This window comes from Panthera pardus, unplaced genomic scaffold (assembly GCF_024362965.1).
Source record: "Panthera pardus isolate Hobbes unplaced genomic scaffold, ASM2436296v1 HiC_scaffold_2, whole genome shotgun sequence".
Classification (NCBI taxonomy): Eukaryota; Metazoa; Chordata; class Mammalia; order Carnivora; family Felidae; genus Panthera; species Panthera pardus.
Window position 1 is genome coordinate 93,422,094 of NW_026526765.1, and position 16,231 is coordinate 93,438,324.

At 36.7% G+C, this 16,231-nt stretch overlaps 1 protein-coding gene across 10 annotated transcripts in view; it reads right to left on the minus strand.

Annotated features, from left to right (window-relative positions):
- The window catches only part of ATG10 (autophagy related 10), a 450,172-nt gene that overhangs the window by 203,057 nt on the left and 230,884 nt on the right, over positions 1 to 16,231 (minus strand). For all 10 annotated transcript variants that reach the window (XR_008423811.1, XM_053907238.1, XM_053907237.1 and 7 more), the window contains one exon: positions 9,147 to 9,254. Coding sequence is in view for 9 of the 10 variants with exons in the window: in XM_053907238.1 (XP_053763213.1) it covers positions 9,147 to 9,254 (108 nt within the window). In the remaining variant the exon portion in view is untranslated. The remainder of the gene's footprint in view (positions 1 to 9,146; positions 9,255 to 16,231) is intronic.

Sequence of the window (16,231 nt, forward strand, 5' to 3'; positions counted from 1 at the left end):
AAAGACTTGAAGTTGAAATGAGTGACAAGAGTGAAGGTATTACAGATTGCTTATTCAAGAAATCAGGTAGTGAAGGAAAGAGGTGAGACAGGATTATAGAACAAAGAAGTGGAAACATAAGTGTGGCATAAAAATGTGGGACCATGGAACTTAGGTGTTGTGGGCATTACTGAGACGGCAAGGTCAAGACTAAGTAAGAAAGCAAGAGAAATAAAAAAGGGACTGATATCATGGAGGGTCTTGAGACAAAAACACTGTACAGAGCACATTCAGAGGGAGAAAAGTATAAATATAGTTAAAAATAAGTCTATAAACAGGAGAATTACATAGTTTGAGATCATCATTATATTTTTTCTCTTTTGTTTCACATCTAACAAACCCAAAGTGATGCTGAGGGTGAACTACTTATTTCAAAAATAGTTACTGGAAAGAAAGCATTAATAATAGAACTTCAAGATTAGTCAATGGTCATTTTAACTCTCTCATCCAAGAGTCTTACAACTTTCAGATTACAACTTCTCTTCCTTCAAAATATGCTGGGGATGAGCAACAAGAGAAGAGAGACCACATTTAATTACCCAGGCTGCTGTACCCTCTGACCCACCAGCCAAAGAAGGCATTCTTTTAGGCATCCATCTAGACATTCTTTATGTAGTACTGCCAGCTTGATAGCCTTCCTACTCTTTCCAATCCATTCTAAACTACAGCTGAGACAAACCTGTACTCTGCAACTAAGACTCCTTTGAGGTCAGCTAGAACTAGATATAACTTCTCAATGCTTATCACAAATACAAAAGACTAACAATGTGCTAAGAGCAAAGAATACCTCTAAAATAGCAAATTTGCAAGCACCATATGGAAAAACATTATTGAAGTTCCCATGTCCCATTTATGCAATCAGAAGCAATATTGTTAAAAACACTTTGATGCCTTATTCTTAGTTTTTCCTCTTAGCTTTTCACTTTGAAAAACTGTAACAAAGTCCAATACTTCATTTTTTCCACAGTCTACTACCTTAGGCACATAAATCCAGAAATAAACTTTAATAAATATTCCCCAAAACTTTGTAAGTTAATAATGATAAAATATTTATTCTAACAGTGCGGACTTTTAGTTAAGTTAGCAGTATATTAGATGGGAAATTCTAGATAGTTCAATCTACAAAAATTAAAATACAGGCTATATTAGTTTCCAGCATTTATATGCCAGACACTGGGCTAGATTGTAAGGACACAGTGGTGATCAGAGTAATCTAACCAGATCAGTGCTCAGACTTCAGCAGTAGGGTTTGGAACCACTAACCCAATTTGAAAATGTTTTGCTCTCTCCCTGCAAAAAAAAAAAAAAAATCTATCTGTGTTTTTAATAAAGCTCTTTAATAGTGGGCACTTCAGGTACTAGTGGGAGAAATATGGGGAGCTATAGAGTCCTACTATGTAAGTAGCCATCTATATGCATAACTGTCCCTAGTTCTGAGCGATGGTTCCACAGTAAAATAATATTCTGTACAACAGTTAATCTTTATCTGACAGTTAAAAAAAAATCCCAACAAGTAACTAATTTCTCTCAAGCTACCAAGAAAACAACCCTCTAAACATCTAGAAGATTACAGTTCACCATGAGATCACACATTTCCATTGTAACATTCAATTTCTTTAGAGTATAGGACAACATTGTTTTTGAGCCCTGCATAGAAAATTATGCTAATGGATATTTCTTTTCCTCCAGAAAATAATCTTTTAATTAACTTTTTCAATTTAACTAAGGGAAAAAAAGGATTTTAAATATAATTAATAATTCTGAAAACTCAAATATTTTAGATTCTATTTAATCTTTTGTTAAGATCAAATCTCATTGTACTATATTCCAAGCAATGTATCCTATCCCCAACCATACACTGAGTTTCCACTGGCTTAAAAAAAAAAAAATTCTGGGGTCCCTGAGTGGCTCAGTCAATTGAGCATCCAACATTTTTTTTTTTAATTTTTAATGTTTATTTATTTTTGAGAAAGAGAGAGAGAGACAGAGTCTGAATGTGGAAGGGGCAGAGACAGAGGGAGACACAGAATTCAAAGCAGGCTCCAGGCTCCGAGCCATCAGCAGAGACTGATGCAGCAGGGCTCAAACTCACAAATTGTGAGATCATGACCTGAGCCAAAGTCCAGGTGTCCTGAGTGGCTGACTCTTGATTTCAGCTCAGGTCATGATCTCAAGGTCATGGGATCAAGCCCCTAAAGAGGCTCCAGGCTAGGCATGGAGCCTGCTGAAGATTCTCTCTCCCTCTCCCTCTCCCCCTCCCCTGCTTGCACTCATGTGCACTCTTTCTCTTGTTTAAAAAATGAAATTAAGTAAAAATTTTTAAAAATCAAAGGGGGAGAAAGAAGTGCAAAATAATGGTTTCACTTTCATTTATTTTAGATTTGATTGTAAAATCAAGATATCCTGCTCAGAAATTCTCCATGAGAAAGTACCCAAATAAAGTTTGAAACCCTCAATCAATCCATTAAGTATATTTCTTAAAGTATTTCGTGGAAAGCATCTCAAACTCATTATAAGAAACAGTAGGAACATACAATTAGAACAACTAAAGTAATACATTAAGTGTCCTTCTCAGAAACAATTGGTTCCTGTTAGACCTTTATAACTGGACATAAATATTCCACATTGAAAGCTTGTCAGATTTTGATACAGAAATACCAGTTCAGGGGTGCCTGGGTGGCTCAGTCAGTTAAGTGTCTGACTTTGGCTTAGGTCATAATCTCATGGTTTGTGAGACTGAGCCCCACGTGGGGCTTGCTGCTGTCAGCTGAGAGCTTGGGGCCTGCTTCGGATTCTCTCTCTCTCTCTCTCTCTCTCTCTCTCTGCCCAACCCACAACCCCCACCCCTGCTTGCACTCTATCTCTCTCTCTTAAAAACAAACATTAAAAAATTAAAAAAATATGTATCAGTCCAGTATTCTCTCAAGTACACATCTATGGCTAGAAATAACCTTACTTTTGATTTTTAAAAAGCCTCAATATTAGAGCTATACATAAAGGAAACTTTCCAATATAACTTGCTGCTGAGATAAAATACAATGGCCATGCCAGGTATCTTTACAAAAGCTTTTCTACTGACTTGATAAATAGAAAAAAAATTAGTTATCTACCTGAATTGACTCATCTTGATTTCTCTCAAAAAATAGATTCTCTCTTTGCCAAGGAAAAAAGAGTACAGAGAATTTCCAGCGTAGAACTAACCTTAGGAAGCCATTTAGGGGAGCGGCTGGGTGGATCAGTTGGATGACCATCTAACTTCAGCACAGGTCATCATCTCATGGTTCATGGGTTCAAGCCCCACATGGGGCTCACTGCTGTCAGTGCAGAGCCTGCTTCAGATCCTCTGTCTCCCTGTCTCTCTCCCCCTCCCTCAGTCTCTCTCTCTTTCTCTCTCTCTCTCAAAAATAAATCATTTTTTTAAAAAGACATTAAGGCTATAGGTTCTCAATTAACCTAACACACTCTGAATTTTGCAAAGTAATATTCATTCAGGTACGTAGGGCCTGGAGAAGAAGGAAGATTCAGGAAAGTGAAACATTTCCCTGTACGACTCCCTGGCTTCACAAGAGAACGCTAAGTTGCTTTAACACCCCTAAGATTTCATTAGATCAGGCAGTTCTAGTGCCACATCTTTATATGCACTTTCTGGCGAGTATTAAGAATAACTTAACAAACACTTCTGTCATAGAGTACAGAAATATAATTTTATAATAAATACTATATTTAGTGTAATAATTCACAGTTTAATTACAGCTGCAAATCCTAATCGGACCTGGTTGGTTTTGAGCATATCCTATACTCCCCACTTTCAAATACCACATCACTCTATGGCATATTTGCACTCTAAATAAAATAAAAATTTGCTTTGTCTTTTAATTTTATCAAAATACCTCAAGAAAAACACAAGAGTGCAATTGGATCTGCTGTATTAATAGTTATTTTCTTTAACAACCCATTTATCTATCAGTGTTAAATTCATCATATCAATAAATAAAAACTGACTGACTACTACACATGTGTCCATTTGTATCAATGCACATTAAATATAAAAGGCTTTCTGGTATTCTAACATTGCTTTAATAATTACATCTTCAAATACTAGGGGTAATCATGCTTATTACTCATTAGTTACATTTACCAACAGGTCTATACTTCAGTCTAAAAATAGCAGTTGCTTTACAAAGAAATTGTTAACACTGAGAGCCGTTGCTTGTCACTTGTTCCATTATTAAACACACATACACACAACATTATGACATAGGAGTCTATTTTGGACATACAAAATGGAACTCATCCTAGAAGCCACTTAATAAAACCCTTAGGGCAAATGAGTATATTTGAAGACCTGGTTACCTCAGAAGATCATCATTCTCTTGAATATGTTCTTTTGGCAATTGAGATCATCTCCAGTTACTGATTCTCGGCTTTATGCTTCAGGGAATTTATGATAGGTTGTTTTTGTTGAGGGCTTTCTATAATATTCTACCTGCCCTGGACTAAGGAAAGTCCCAGTTAGTGAACTACAAGGCCCTAGGACAAAAATCCTTTCTCCAGTAGCATGCTATTGCTATCTTTATGACTCTATCATTTTCATAGTTTTAAAAAATGTAATCTGAAGGTACAACCTGAGGCTCTAAAGTAATGAAGATAGTAAATGAATAAATAAAATATGCTCCACACCTATCTCTGACACCATTTCAAGAGGAAAAATTCATTTATATCAACGATTTTAAGTTGAGGCAATAGATTTCTTTTGGTGACTGCTAAGGAAAATACTTTGCTTAAAAATTTCCAAAGTCTTTGTTGTTATTTCACAAACTCAGAAATGTCACAAGCAAATCATATTAACTACTCTCAACAACAAATGTCCTTTTTTTAAAAAAAAGAGAGAGAGAGCACAAGGGATGTGCAGAGGAAGGAGAGAAATCTTAAGCAGTCTCCACACTCAGAGTGGAGCCAAAGCAGGGCTCGATCCCACAACCCTGAGATCATGACCTGAGCTGAAATCAAGAGTTGGACGCTCAACCAAATGAGCCACCCAGGCACCCACAACAATAACTGTCTTATCTAATATGACTAACCTATAAGAATTCCTATTCCTCAAAGCCAACACTAAACAGCACGCCATTATATTTCAGAGAATTGTGTATACCCTCTCATTCTCTTAACTACCATTTTGAATTACATTTTAAAAATTTCAAAAAGGATATAGATTGTGATTTTCTCAAATTACTTCACTTATACATTCCATTATATTTCACTTTGATTTTTAAAATCCTATGATTATATACATACCATTGGAGATAATTTTGTAGTCATAAAAATCATGAATCCAGCTATCTTTCTACAATCAAGAATGCTGGTTCTGGTTAGGACAAGGAAGTGAGTAGATTTCCCACATCATACATGGCCAAAATAAAAACAAAACAAAACAAAACAAAACTGAAGCAACTATTAGCAAAGTCATTCCTTTAAAAACTTTTAAATCAGAAATGTACAGATTTGGAACTTTTGGGCTTTAAAATCTAAAGAGAACTTAGCAGTCCCCTAGCTTAGTCTTCTATACGGTAAAGGACTTATTTCTATAATAGAGGCTAGGTTACATGCTGGTGGCCTGAGGACCATGTGCAGCCCATAGGTATAGTCTGTGTGACCTGCACAATTTTGTTTTGTTTTGTTTTCTTTTGTTTTAATTAAGCCAACACACAAAAATCCAGATCTTTGCCTTGTCTTGAAAATCCACCTGGAGCTGTATGTCTGCTGCCCCTATTGGATGAGTCATGCCATGTCCACTTCTCCACAGTCCTGCCACTTTTGATACACCCACTTCACTCATTCATCATCTGCCTGGTGCTTTAAGCATCTCAACATTTCAGTCAATGACCACTCACTATTCCAGACAGAGGGTTATCCACTCTGTTGCTGAATATCTCCACAAAAGTAGAGGGAGTATACAACTCTGCAAGTTGACTGATTTCACTGTAGGCAACACTAAACATTAGAGAGAATTATCTAGAATACTTTACAAACACAAATAGTTCTATCCTCAGAAGCAGAGTAAATTTACTCTTTCTTCCACAGAAGAGGCTTCTAGGTATCTGAAGACAACTAACTTGCCTAGGCCTTCATTTGCAGTTTAATGTCTCCAAAGCCCCAGATACTCCTCATAGTAATCTTTGCAAGCTCACCTGTGGCCCCTGAGATGCTTCTCTGCATGGATGAATTCTATTTATGATTCATTTGTTTTAACTCTTACTTGTGTATTCATTTATTATACATTTTAGTTATCAGTGTTCTTCACATGTAATAACGTAATAGTTCCTTGATCTAGATGAGTGGTTCTCAAGCTTTTTGGTCTCAGGATCCCTTTTCATGTTTAAAATTAATTGGAGATCCCAATGAGCTTTAAAGTAAGTTGTATCTATTGGCATTCACTGTATTAGCAACTAACACTAACATTATCAAAAAATATTATATGTATTAGTTCATTTCAAATACATGTTAACATAATGGCATATTTCTATGAAAAATAAACACATTTTCCAAAATAATATCATCTCCCTGCTTTCATCTAAATACAGAACTTATATAAATATTGCGCTGTAGATCCCATTTTGTTGGTTTCAGGTTACTCTTTGGCAGTGGACACTGCTGAGGTCCCACCCACCTCCCCTTAAGGCCAGTGTACCCATCCCCACTTAGCTGTTTTGATTGTTGGCTGATAACACAAAGCAGAATACCTAGTAACACCGGAGACACCCTGCTTGGGAAGCTATGTCTACCTCTATTTCATCCAATGAATGACCGACAAGCCAATAATTGTCACAGAGTACAAAAAGACCCATCCCAATGACACAAAGCAGAAGTAAATCTAGGCGTAGTTTGTGCTCCAGAGCTTCCCATGGGGTCAGACCCAAGCTAGTTTCTACCTGAGAGCACATTCTTCCTTAGCTTTTATCCCTTGTCCTATCCTGCTTCTGTCACTCACTCCCTTCTAAAAGTTATCCCTAACAAATTAGTGAATAAGCACCTCCATCTCAAGCTCTGCTTCTGGTGAACCCAACCTAAGATATCTCTCATCTCACCAAGATTACTGCAATATCGATGCTGTCATACATCAGTTCAACTAACCATCTCAGCTGCGCAGCATCTCAAATATGCTAGGCATTCTATTATAGAGCAGTGCAGTGGTTCTCAAAATGTGATTGCTGGCCCAGCAGCAGTAGCAGCATTCAGGAACTTTTTAGAACTGCAAACTCTCAGGCCCATTCCAGGCCTACTGAATCACAACTGCCATCACAGAGATGTGCCATAATTAACCAATCCATTATTGTTCTGTATTTCCGCAGTTTCCATTTTTTGCTAGTATAAATAATGGTGAAATGAATGTACTTGCAGTTAAATCTCTGTGTACATTTCCAATAATTCTATGAATATTTGTCTTCAATTTACTTTGAGGTAAAAGTATTAAATTAAAAAATAAAATGTACTGATAGATGAATAGAGGGACAGACATGTAATAAAGCAAGCACAGCAAATGTCAATGAAAGACTCTAGGTGAGGAGTATATGGATGTTGACTGCTAAATTCTTGCAACCTTTTCATGTTTGAAATTTGTTAGAAAATGTTGAAAAGATTTCTATTTTATGAGGTTAATTCCTAGAATTGGAATAGATTTTTCGTAGTATGTGCCCGTCTTTAAACTCTGTGAAGTTAAAACATCAACCAGAAAGTGTCAGTTCCCTCACACTGTCAACACTGCTTTTTAGTTCTTTTCAAATCTCTGCCAACTTGTTAGGCATAAACTGGTAATTCATCTTTTAAATCACCATTTCTGTGTGCATTTTTTAAGTTAATATATAATGAATTGAAAAGCTTCCTAATGTGATGTTGGTTATTTGAACTACGAAGCAGTAATCAGGATTTGAGCGCCTACCCAGGGGCACTTAGCTTATTACCAAGCACAATACCCCCAAGAATAACTTGCAAACTGAATTATATTGGCAAGAGTTACTTCTAGGCCAGTGTCATACACAGGCAGTGGGGAAAGAGAGGTGGGAGTCTAATGCCAGATTGCCAAATGGGTCTGACTTAACAGGTCCTAGGAAATGGTTCTTTCTTCCTTCACAAGAAATTCGTAATCTCGCATTTTACCAGAATGCTCAGAATTCCAAGCATTAGTATTTTCTTCCTTTGTGTTGAGGCAATTAGATCCCCATCAATTCTATTTTAGAATTCAAGTACTTTACTTCAGAATGGGCTCTACAAAATTATGGTGTATCCAAAGGATGAAATGCAATGAAGCCATTTAAAGAACTATGGAATTCTACAATTACTGACATGTAAAGAAGCCTATGATATATTACTTGTGCATTAAAAAAAAAAGTATGTACATGTCTGTACGACAGAAAATTTGTGGAAAGATATTTATTATAATAGTGGCTACATCCAGTTAAAGGACATATGGCAGTTTTTGTACTCTTTACATATTTCTTGTTTACTTTTGCCATAGATATATAAAAAGTTCTTTATTAACAATAACAATATAAGAAAGCTATTTGCATTTTGATAAAAATAAAATTGAAAGTATCCCAGAAAACCACTAAGCCATCAGCACCTTATTAAAATTTAATTTAGGAAGATTTTTAAGTCAAGGTTAAAGTCCCCTAAGGAATGAGACCCAGATCCAGCATAGTTTAAAAGGCATAGCGTTTTAAAGGGAAAAGAGTTAAAGGCAGACTAGGCAAAGAAGTCTCCAGCTATGTATTAATCAGCTAAGGGACATGTCTGTGTTGTCCTGGGAGGATTTCACTGGAGAAAAATCAATAGGCAATGGAAGTCATCTGTGGTCTTCAGATCCAAGAGAAACCAAAAGGGTGAAGGCTCAGAGTCTGTAAGGACTCAGTAGATCTTTACACTACCACAATTCCTGCTTTCGATATTATAGAAGAAAATACTTCCTGACCAATGATATTCAATTTTTGCCTTACAGCAGGCCCAGGATCCAATGCCAGTTAATGTTTTCAAATATATGTTTAAGATTTAAATTGTTTCCTTTATACTTCAAAAAGACTGAAAAGGAGAATAAGACATATTAAACCACTTACCTCAATGGGAAGACATGTCTGTACACAGGCAGATGTTCCCGAATGTGACATCAGAGTCTCGGGTTTAATTTGAAAGTGTGTTTTGCACATGTAGCCTTCAGAACAGTCCTGTGTTGCATCACCAAAGAATACACAAGAAAATGCCAATTATTTTAAGAATTCATCATTTTAAGTACTATAGTTTTCCATAAGTTTCAAACTGAGCAATAAAAAACTAAATACATTCAAAGAAATGAGATAATATGGATAAAGAAATTCATCCAATAAACCCTGGACATAGTAGCTACTCATTGAATAGAAGTTTTAATCCTCTACCATTCTCACTTATTAATGATGTTTCCCCCTTCTCTTAGATCTCCCTGCTCCTTCCTAAGCAGTCCATAGCACATAAGTCATAGAGCAAAACTTCTCGTTGGCAGCTGTTAAAAAGCATTTAAACTTAAAGAAATATTTCATCACATATTAATATTGATTTCATGGCCTATATAAAAAGAGAAATTTAAGGAGAACTTGCAACAGATCTTGAAGTTAGAAGGGACCTTCCATTTTGACTTCTTGTTTAAGGCAAGATCTCCATTAAACGTCACAGGGAAATAATTATGCAGCACTTGCCTGAGCACTTCCAGGAACCCACGCTTTACTCCCTTACATGACTACCGCCTCCATTTTCATACATAGTACATTGTTCATTGAGAAAGTATTATACTGCATTGAAATGTTTATCTTTAACCTTAACTCAATGGTTTCAATTCTGCTCTCCAGAGTCTAAACTCTTTTCTACAAAGCCATTCATTCTTTAAAACCTTGATGACAATACCACCATTTTCAAATGTTCCATGGGGAACATGGGATTTCCAAGCCCTTTACCAATTTGTACTGCTAGCCTCTTTCTTATATTTGCTCTTAAATACAGTAATGGATAATGTTTATCTAATTGTGGTCAGTTTCATTTTTTTAAGCAAAATTTGGTTGAATTCAATAAGGTCCTGTATATGGGGCGCCTGGGTGGCTCAGTCGGTTGAGCATCCGACTTCGGCTCAGGTCATGATCTCGTGGTCTGTGAGTTCAAGCCCCGCCTCGGGCTCTGTGCTGACAGCTCAGAGCCTGGAGCCTGCTTCGGATTCTGTGTCTCCCTCTCTCTCTGCCCCTCCCCTGCTAATGCTCTGTCTCTCTCTGTCTCAAAAATAAATAAACATTTAAAAAAATTTAAAAAAAAAAAGGTCCTGTATAAAAATGTAATACCTCATGTACAAACATACCTACGTATCAATGAATATTATTAATTCTCCACCAAACTATCATACTAACATTCACATTTTATTTTTATTTTATTTTATTTTTTTAATTTTTTTTTTTCTCAACGTTTTTATTTATTTTTGGGACAGAGAGAGACAGAGCATGAACGGGGGAGGGGCAGAGAGAGAGGGAGACACAGAATCAGAAACAGGCTCCAGGCTCCGAGCCATCAGCCCAGAGCCCGACGCGGGGCTCGAACTCACGGACCGCGAGATCATGACCTGGCCGAAGTCGGACGCTCAACCGACTGCGCCACCCAGGCGCCCCACTAACATTCACATTTTAACAGAAATAGTTATAATTAATGAAGATGAGATTACTGACTCTGACGCAGCAGTTAAAATACAGAATAGCATTCCAACTAAAACAATTCATAATTCACTTAAATACTATTAATAAGATTCAAAAATCCAGTTTTTATCTATAAAATAAGAAAAGAAAAATTTTATAGTACATTTTAACATTGCTTCTTTTTTTTTTAATTTTGTGTCATGCCAACAATGTAAGAGCATTGGATTTTAGGTACCTGAGCTAGTTTGAATAATGTCCCTTCTAAATTCATGTCCACCTGGAACCTGTAAATGTGACTTTATTTGGGAAACAGGGTCTATGCAAATGTAATAAAGTTAAGAGGAGGTCATACTGGAATAGGGTAGACCCTGAATCCAATGCAAATGGCATCCTTACAAGAAGAGGGAAATTTGGTTACAGAGACACAGATACACAGTGGAGAAGGCCACAGAAAAACAGAGGCACAAACTGAAGTGGTACATCTACAAATCAAAGAATGCCAACAGTTGCCACCAATCATCAGAAGCAAGAAGAGGCAAGGAAAGATTTTTCTCTAGAACTTTTAGAGGGAGTGCTGCCCTGCCGACATATTGCTTTTCAACTCCCAACCTCCAGAACTATAAGAGAATGTACTTGTTTTAAACCATTCTGTTCATAGTACTTTCTTATGGTAGCCCTAGGAAACTAATACAGGAACTATATTTTCTGAGAAATCTGGCAGCACCTTTACAATGCCTCCTGGTTGCCTGGGCTGACACTTTACCAGCACTCACAAAAGAATGCTGCTGTTTGGTCCTGATCAGCACCAGTTCTAATTGGCTGGATCCAACTTATTATGATTGGTTGATACCACTGCCACAGGTTGTTAAACATTTTGAGTATCATTCTTCCCTGTAAAGTAAGCTATTAGGTATCCAATATAATCACCTTTTATTATTTCATTCAAGTTATACATTTTGTAGAATTAATCATTTTTTTTAATTCTAGTTCTGTATCATCTAAACACAAAGTACATCCCCGATGTCCTTTTACCACTGAAATCTCTATATTTAGACAACATAAATGACATTTAATATTGGTTTAAGTGGAGAAAGATATATGTAGTGAGTGTAGTTCTTGTTGCTGCTTTTTACATCAGGTTATTTATTGCCCCATCTTCTGGAAGAGTAGTCAATTATCTTCTATGGAAGCATTCCCTACTTCCCTGTCAGTGTGGACATGGCCTCCCCACTATGAGAATGATCAAAGAACTCTGATCTGGCCAATAAGGACATCAGTCCTGCTGACCTCAGAAACTCAGACGGGCAGTCTACTCAGGGCCAATGAAAACAGTTCAGGACTTCAGTTAGGGGACGGGGAACGGTATTCTCTTTTCGACTGGATTTCAACCAGGAAGACGGGCAGCCTTGGCAGTGTTGGCAGCCATCAAGTAATTAAATGGAGCCTGAGAACGAAGCCAATGCAGAGGAAAGCAAAGCCATGAGATGCAGAAAGACCAGATCCTGATTACACTATTTACACCACCCATACTTAAAGTTAGTTCTACCCTCAAATTTTGCGATTACCCGGCTTCAAAAAGCCCCTTCTTGGCTTCACCCAACTTGGATTGGGCTTTCTGTCACTTGCAACTAAAATAATCTTTCTATAAAATGACCTATATTGTGTTTATTATGTTAAAACTAGATGAGTTTTCCTGCTGTTGAGAATGGGCCTCCTATAACCACAGAAAGAGGCTCCTAAATCATGAAATAGTTTGACTTGAATGACTAAACTAGATGGTTTTCTACTACATTGTATGATCACCCTCATTATACTAGATAATCAATAGTTGATTATATAAAAGATTTACCAAATACAGTAAAACCATAATGATACGTGTTTGTGAGACAGAAAGTACTGGCAGTCTGCAATTTGAAAATAATCTAGCTATAGAGGGAACAAAAAAAAACCCGTTTAGACATTCAGAGAAGAGTTAGAACTGAACTGTGTGTACTGAATCTGATTCATCAAATGAAGGTAACTATTCTGTTTCATGAGGGCTGATCATACAACCTCTTCTTACGGCAAATTCTAATACAAGGCAAAATACATCTCCTTTGACACCAAGAGGTTAAGTCAAAAATTCCTATACACCTGTGTTATAAAATCTAAATGTATTATCTGATCTCTTATCCAATGAATTAAGATAGAGAGATGTGTCATTTTTAATATTACTTGTAATTTAAGGGATGTTGTTTCTATTGTGGGTACTTTCTGATACTACTTATTGGTGTCTGTAAGGAGATACATGGGATTTTTGACACAGCCTATATATATGGTAAATTTCTTTTCAGTATCAATCTCTTAACAGTCAACATTAGCCTTGAAAAATTAAATATAGAAAAAAAAGAGTTTATAGAATATTAGCTTCCTTTCAAACATTTACTTTCACAGAAGTAGGCCTTCTCCTATGCTGTTTTAAGGCAGAAAAATATGTTCTCCTCTTCACTGTTGAAGGTTGCTTTTGTAGAGACAAGCAAACATAAAAGCATGAGGAACTGCCCCCTGAGCTAGTACTACAGTCTGTCTGGCCCAATAAATGAAAATTAACTCAAATCTCAACTGACTTTCCTGGTAGACACTCAACTCTAGCTTCCCTGCATTCGTTCTGTAGTTATGATAGCTTACAATTCAATGTCAAGTTTTCTTTAATTTTTTAACATGTGTTAGTTTTATTTTCCCCAAGCAATCCAAAGTTAAGACTAGGCCCCAGCCCCTGGGGAAGAAAGGGTCCTAACTACAGAGTCTGCTTGCACATAAAACACTGGTTCCTTGTCTCCACGGAGTCTGAAAACACTCTGGACCAGAACAGGAGAAGGCAGGAACAAAGGAAACCTTGCAGTTTATCCAACTCAACCCTATCGTGTTAGAGATTAGAGGGTGAAGGACTTAAGTACTTTTAAGAGATCTGTCTTACAACTAATTGGGGGAGCCACTGGAACTGGAAAACAGGCCATATGACCCCAGTGCTCTCCATACCACACTAAGCAATTCTGCCAGAGATCAGCATCATGGTAGAAACATGCTTACTGACTGTTGTGGAGTGGTGAAAGCCCAAACTTTGCACACTGAGCAACAAGCTGAAGCATTCAAGGGTGATCTGGAAACCAGGAGCCTCCTTGTCATCTGGGAGCTTGTTAGACACACAGAATCTCAAGCTTTGCTCGGGAACCTCTGATTCAGAATCTGTATGTAACAGGATCCCAGATAATTTGTGTGCACTTTTGGAGGCACTGAGGCAACATGTACTGCAATCCCTGATTCAAAGGGATTGCAGACTGATTACATTAAACAATGGTTCTCAACCTTAGCTGGGGTTCCCAGTCACAACTTTCCTGTAGTCTGTAATGCAGCATCCAGGATTGAGAATTACTTCACTTAATTCATTCAAGTTCCCATTTGGAACTCTAAGAACAGAGTCAACCAAGTAATCTGTAGCTGTCTCAGGGGAAATGGCCACAAACAACTCCCAACCTTTAGGAATAGTATGCTCACTTGGAGCTCTCCATATACTAAACTGGCCTTTGTGAACACTCATCTTGAGCTGTGACAGTGCTGAGACTGCTTTTTAAGTGGTCTTTACTACTACCTCAAACCTTACTTTCTGGTAATTTGCCCAGCCTTAACCTAGGCCTCTGTAACTGCCATTAATCTCATAACTTAAAACTGTCACTGTCCTGTATCTAACTACACTTCAGCCATCAGAACTCCGTGCTGCCCATCTGCCACAAAGCAGGTTGCTTCATTCCATCACTGCAGAAGAGAAACTAATAGAATGTGTCCAGGTGCTGTAAGCCAAACACCAATTAAAAAGAGAACACTTCCTCCACACAGTCAAAACTCAAGTTATCTCCACAGAATGCCCTTCACTTTATACCAAAATAAGGAATAAAGACTTAAATGAGAAAAAACAATGCCATAAATGTGCTAGATGAAAACACTAGAAAATGTATGTAAATGATTTTATATTTGTATGTTTATATATATATATGTATATATGTATATATAAAGATATTTTAAAAATAGATAAAAACTTCACAGTCATAATAAAATATTGATAATTTCCACTCCACAGGAAAAAAAAAAACCTTAACACCATAAAGTCAAAAGACAAACATCAAAATATGAAAAATAGATTTGCAGCCATATCATAGAAAAGGACTAATTATGTCAATATATAAATAGCTTTAATTTCTACAATGTATTGACAGTTCCAATAAACCAATAAGAAAAAGACCAGCAACTCAATAGGAAAATGAGTAAAGGATATAAACAGTTCACTGCAGAGGAAGTACATAGGGATATTAACCATATAAAAATAGGTTTAATGTTTCCCATAAGATAAATGCAAATTAAAACTGTGTGATACCATTTTTTTACCTATCAGATTGGCAAAGATAAAAAAAAGCATGAAAAAATAGCGGGTAGATAAAGATATAAATAAAATGGTAGACACTGTCCTATGTTGCCAGGGCAGGATAAATTAGTATAATCTCCTCAGGAACAAGTTGGCAATACCTATACACATTAATAATGCACGGGTCTTCCACCCAGAAATGCATCTTACAAATACAGTTGCACATTTAGGAAACAGAATTCATGGAATGATATGTATAAAGTATTGCTTCAACAGCATAAAATTGGATATAACCTAAATGCCTATCAGTGAAGTTAAATAACATTATGGTATATCTAAATAATGGAATGTTATGTAGCCATAAAAATTGAGTAAGTTCTACAAGTAGTGATATGGAGTAATAACTAAAATAGATCATTAAGGGGAAAAATGTGCAGAACAGTATGCATGTGTGTATATTATGTCATCATTTGTTTAAATACAAATGCATACGCTTTTGTGTGTACTGAATATATCTGGAAGGATACCCAAGACACTGGTATCAGTGGTGACCTCTGAAAGTGTGGGTGAAGAGGGTAGTAGGGTTAGGAAGGAAACTTACTTTTTTAGTGTACAAAGCCTTCTGTGCCTATAAGTAACAAATACTTCATTGATTGTTAAACAAATCCTTCATTGACTGTCCTTTGAACATATGTCTCCAGGCTATCACACTGCTGTAATAAATTCCAATCTTGAACTTCTAGGGAGAAAATGTCTTGGAAGCTGTATAGAAAGCTATAGAGACAAGTTTTCTAGTGTGGTTCTGATTGTGTATTGGAAGGGGATCTAAAGATTTCTTAACAGAACATGTTTGTGTCTGCTTTCTCACAAGTTGCCATGGGCTATGCCACCCAGAGAGCTGTTATGCCTTTTGGAATCCAGCTATCCAAATAATTATAGGGCTTCTGTTGTTGAATTTTAATAAGGTTTTAATGGTCTCTAGAAAAACACTGCTATCTAAAAAAAAAAAAGAAAGAAAAAGAAAAAAAAAAGGTGGTTACCTAAGGACTTCAGCTCTGCTTTGTAGTAGTCTTGCACATAGGACTCAAACTCAAGTTAACAG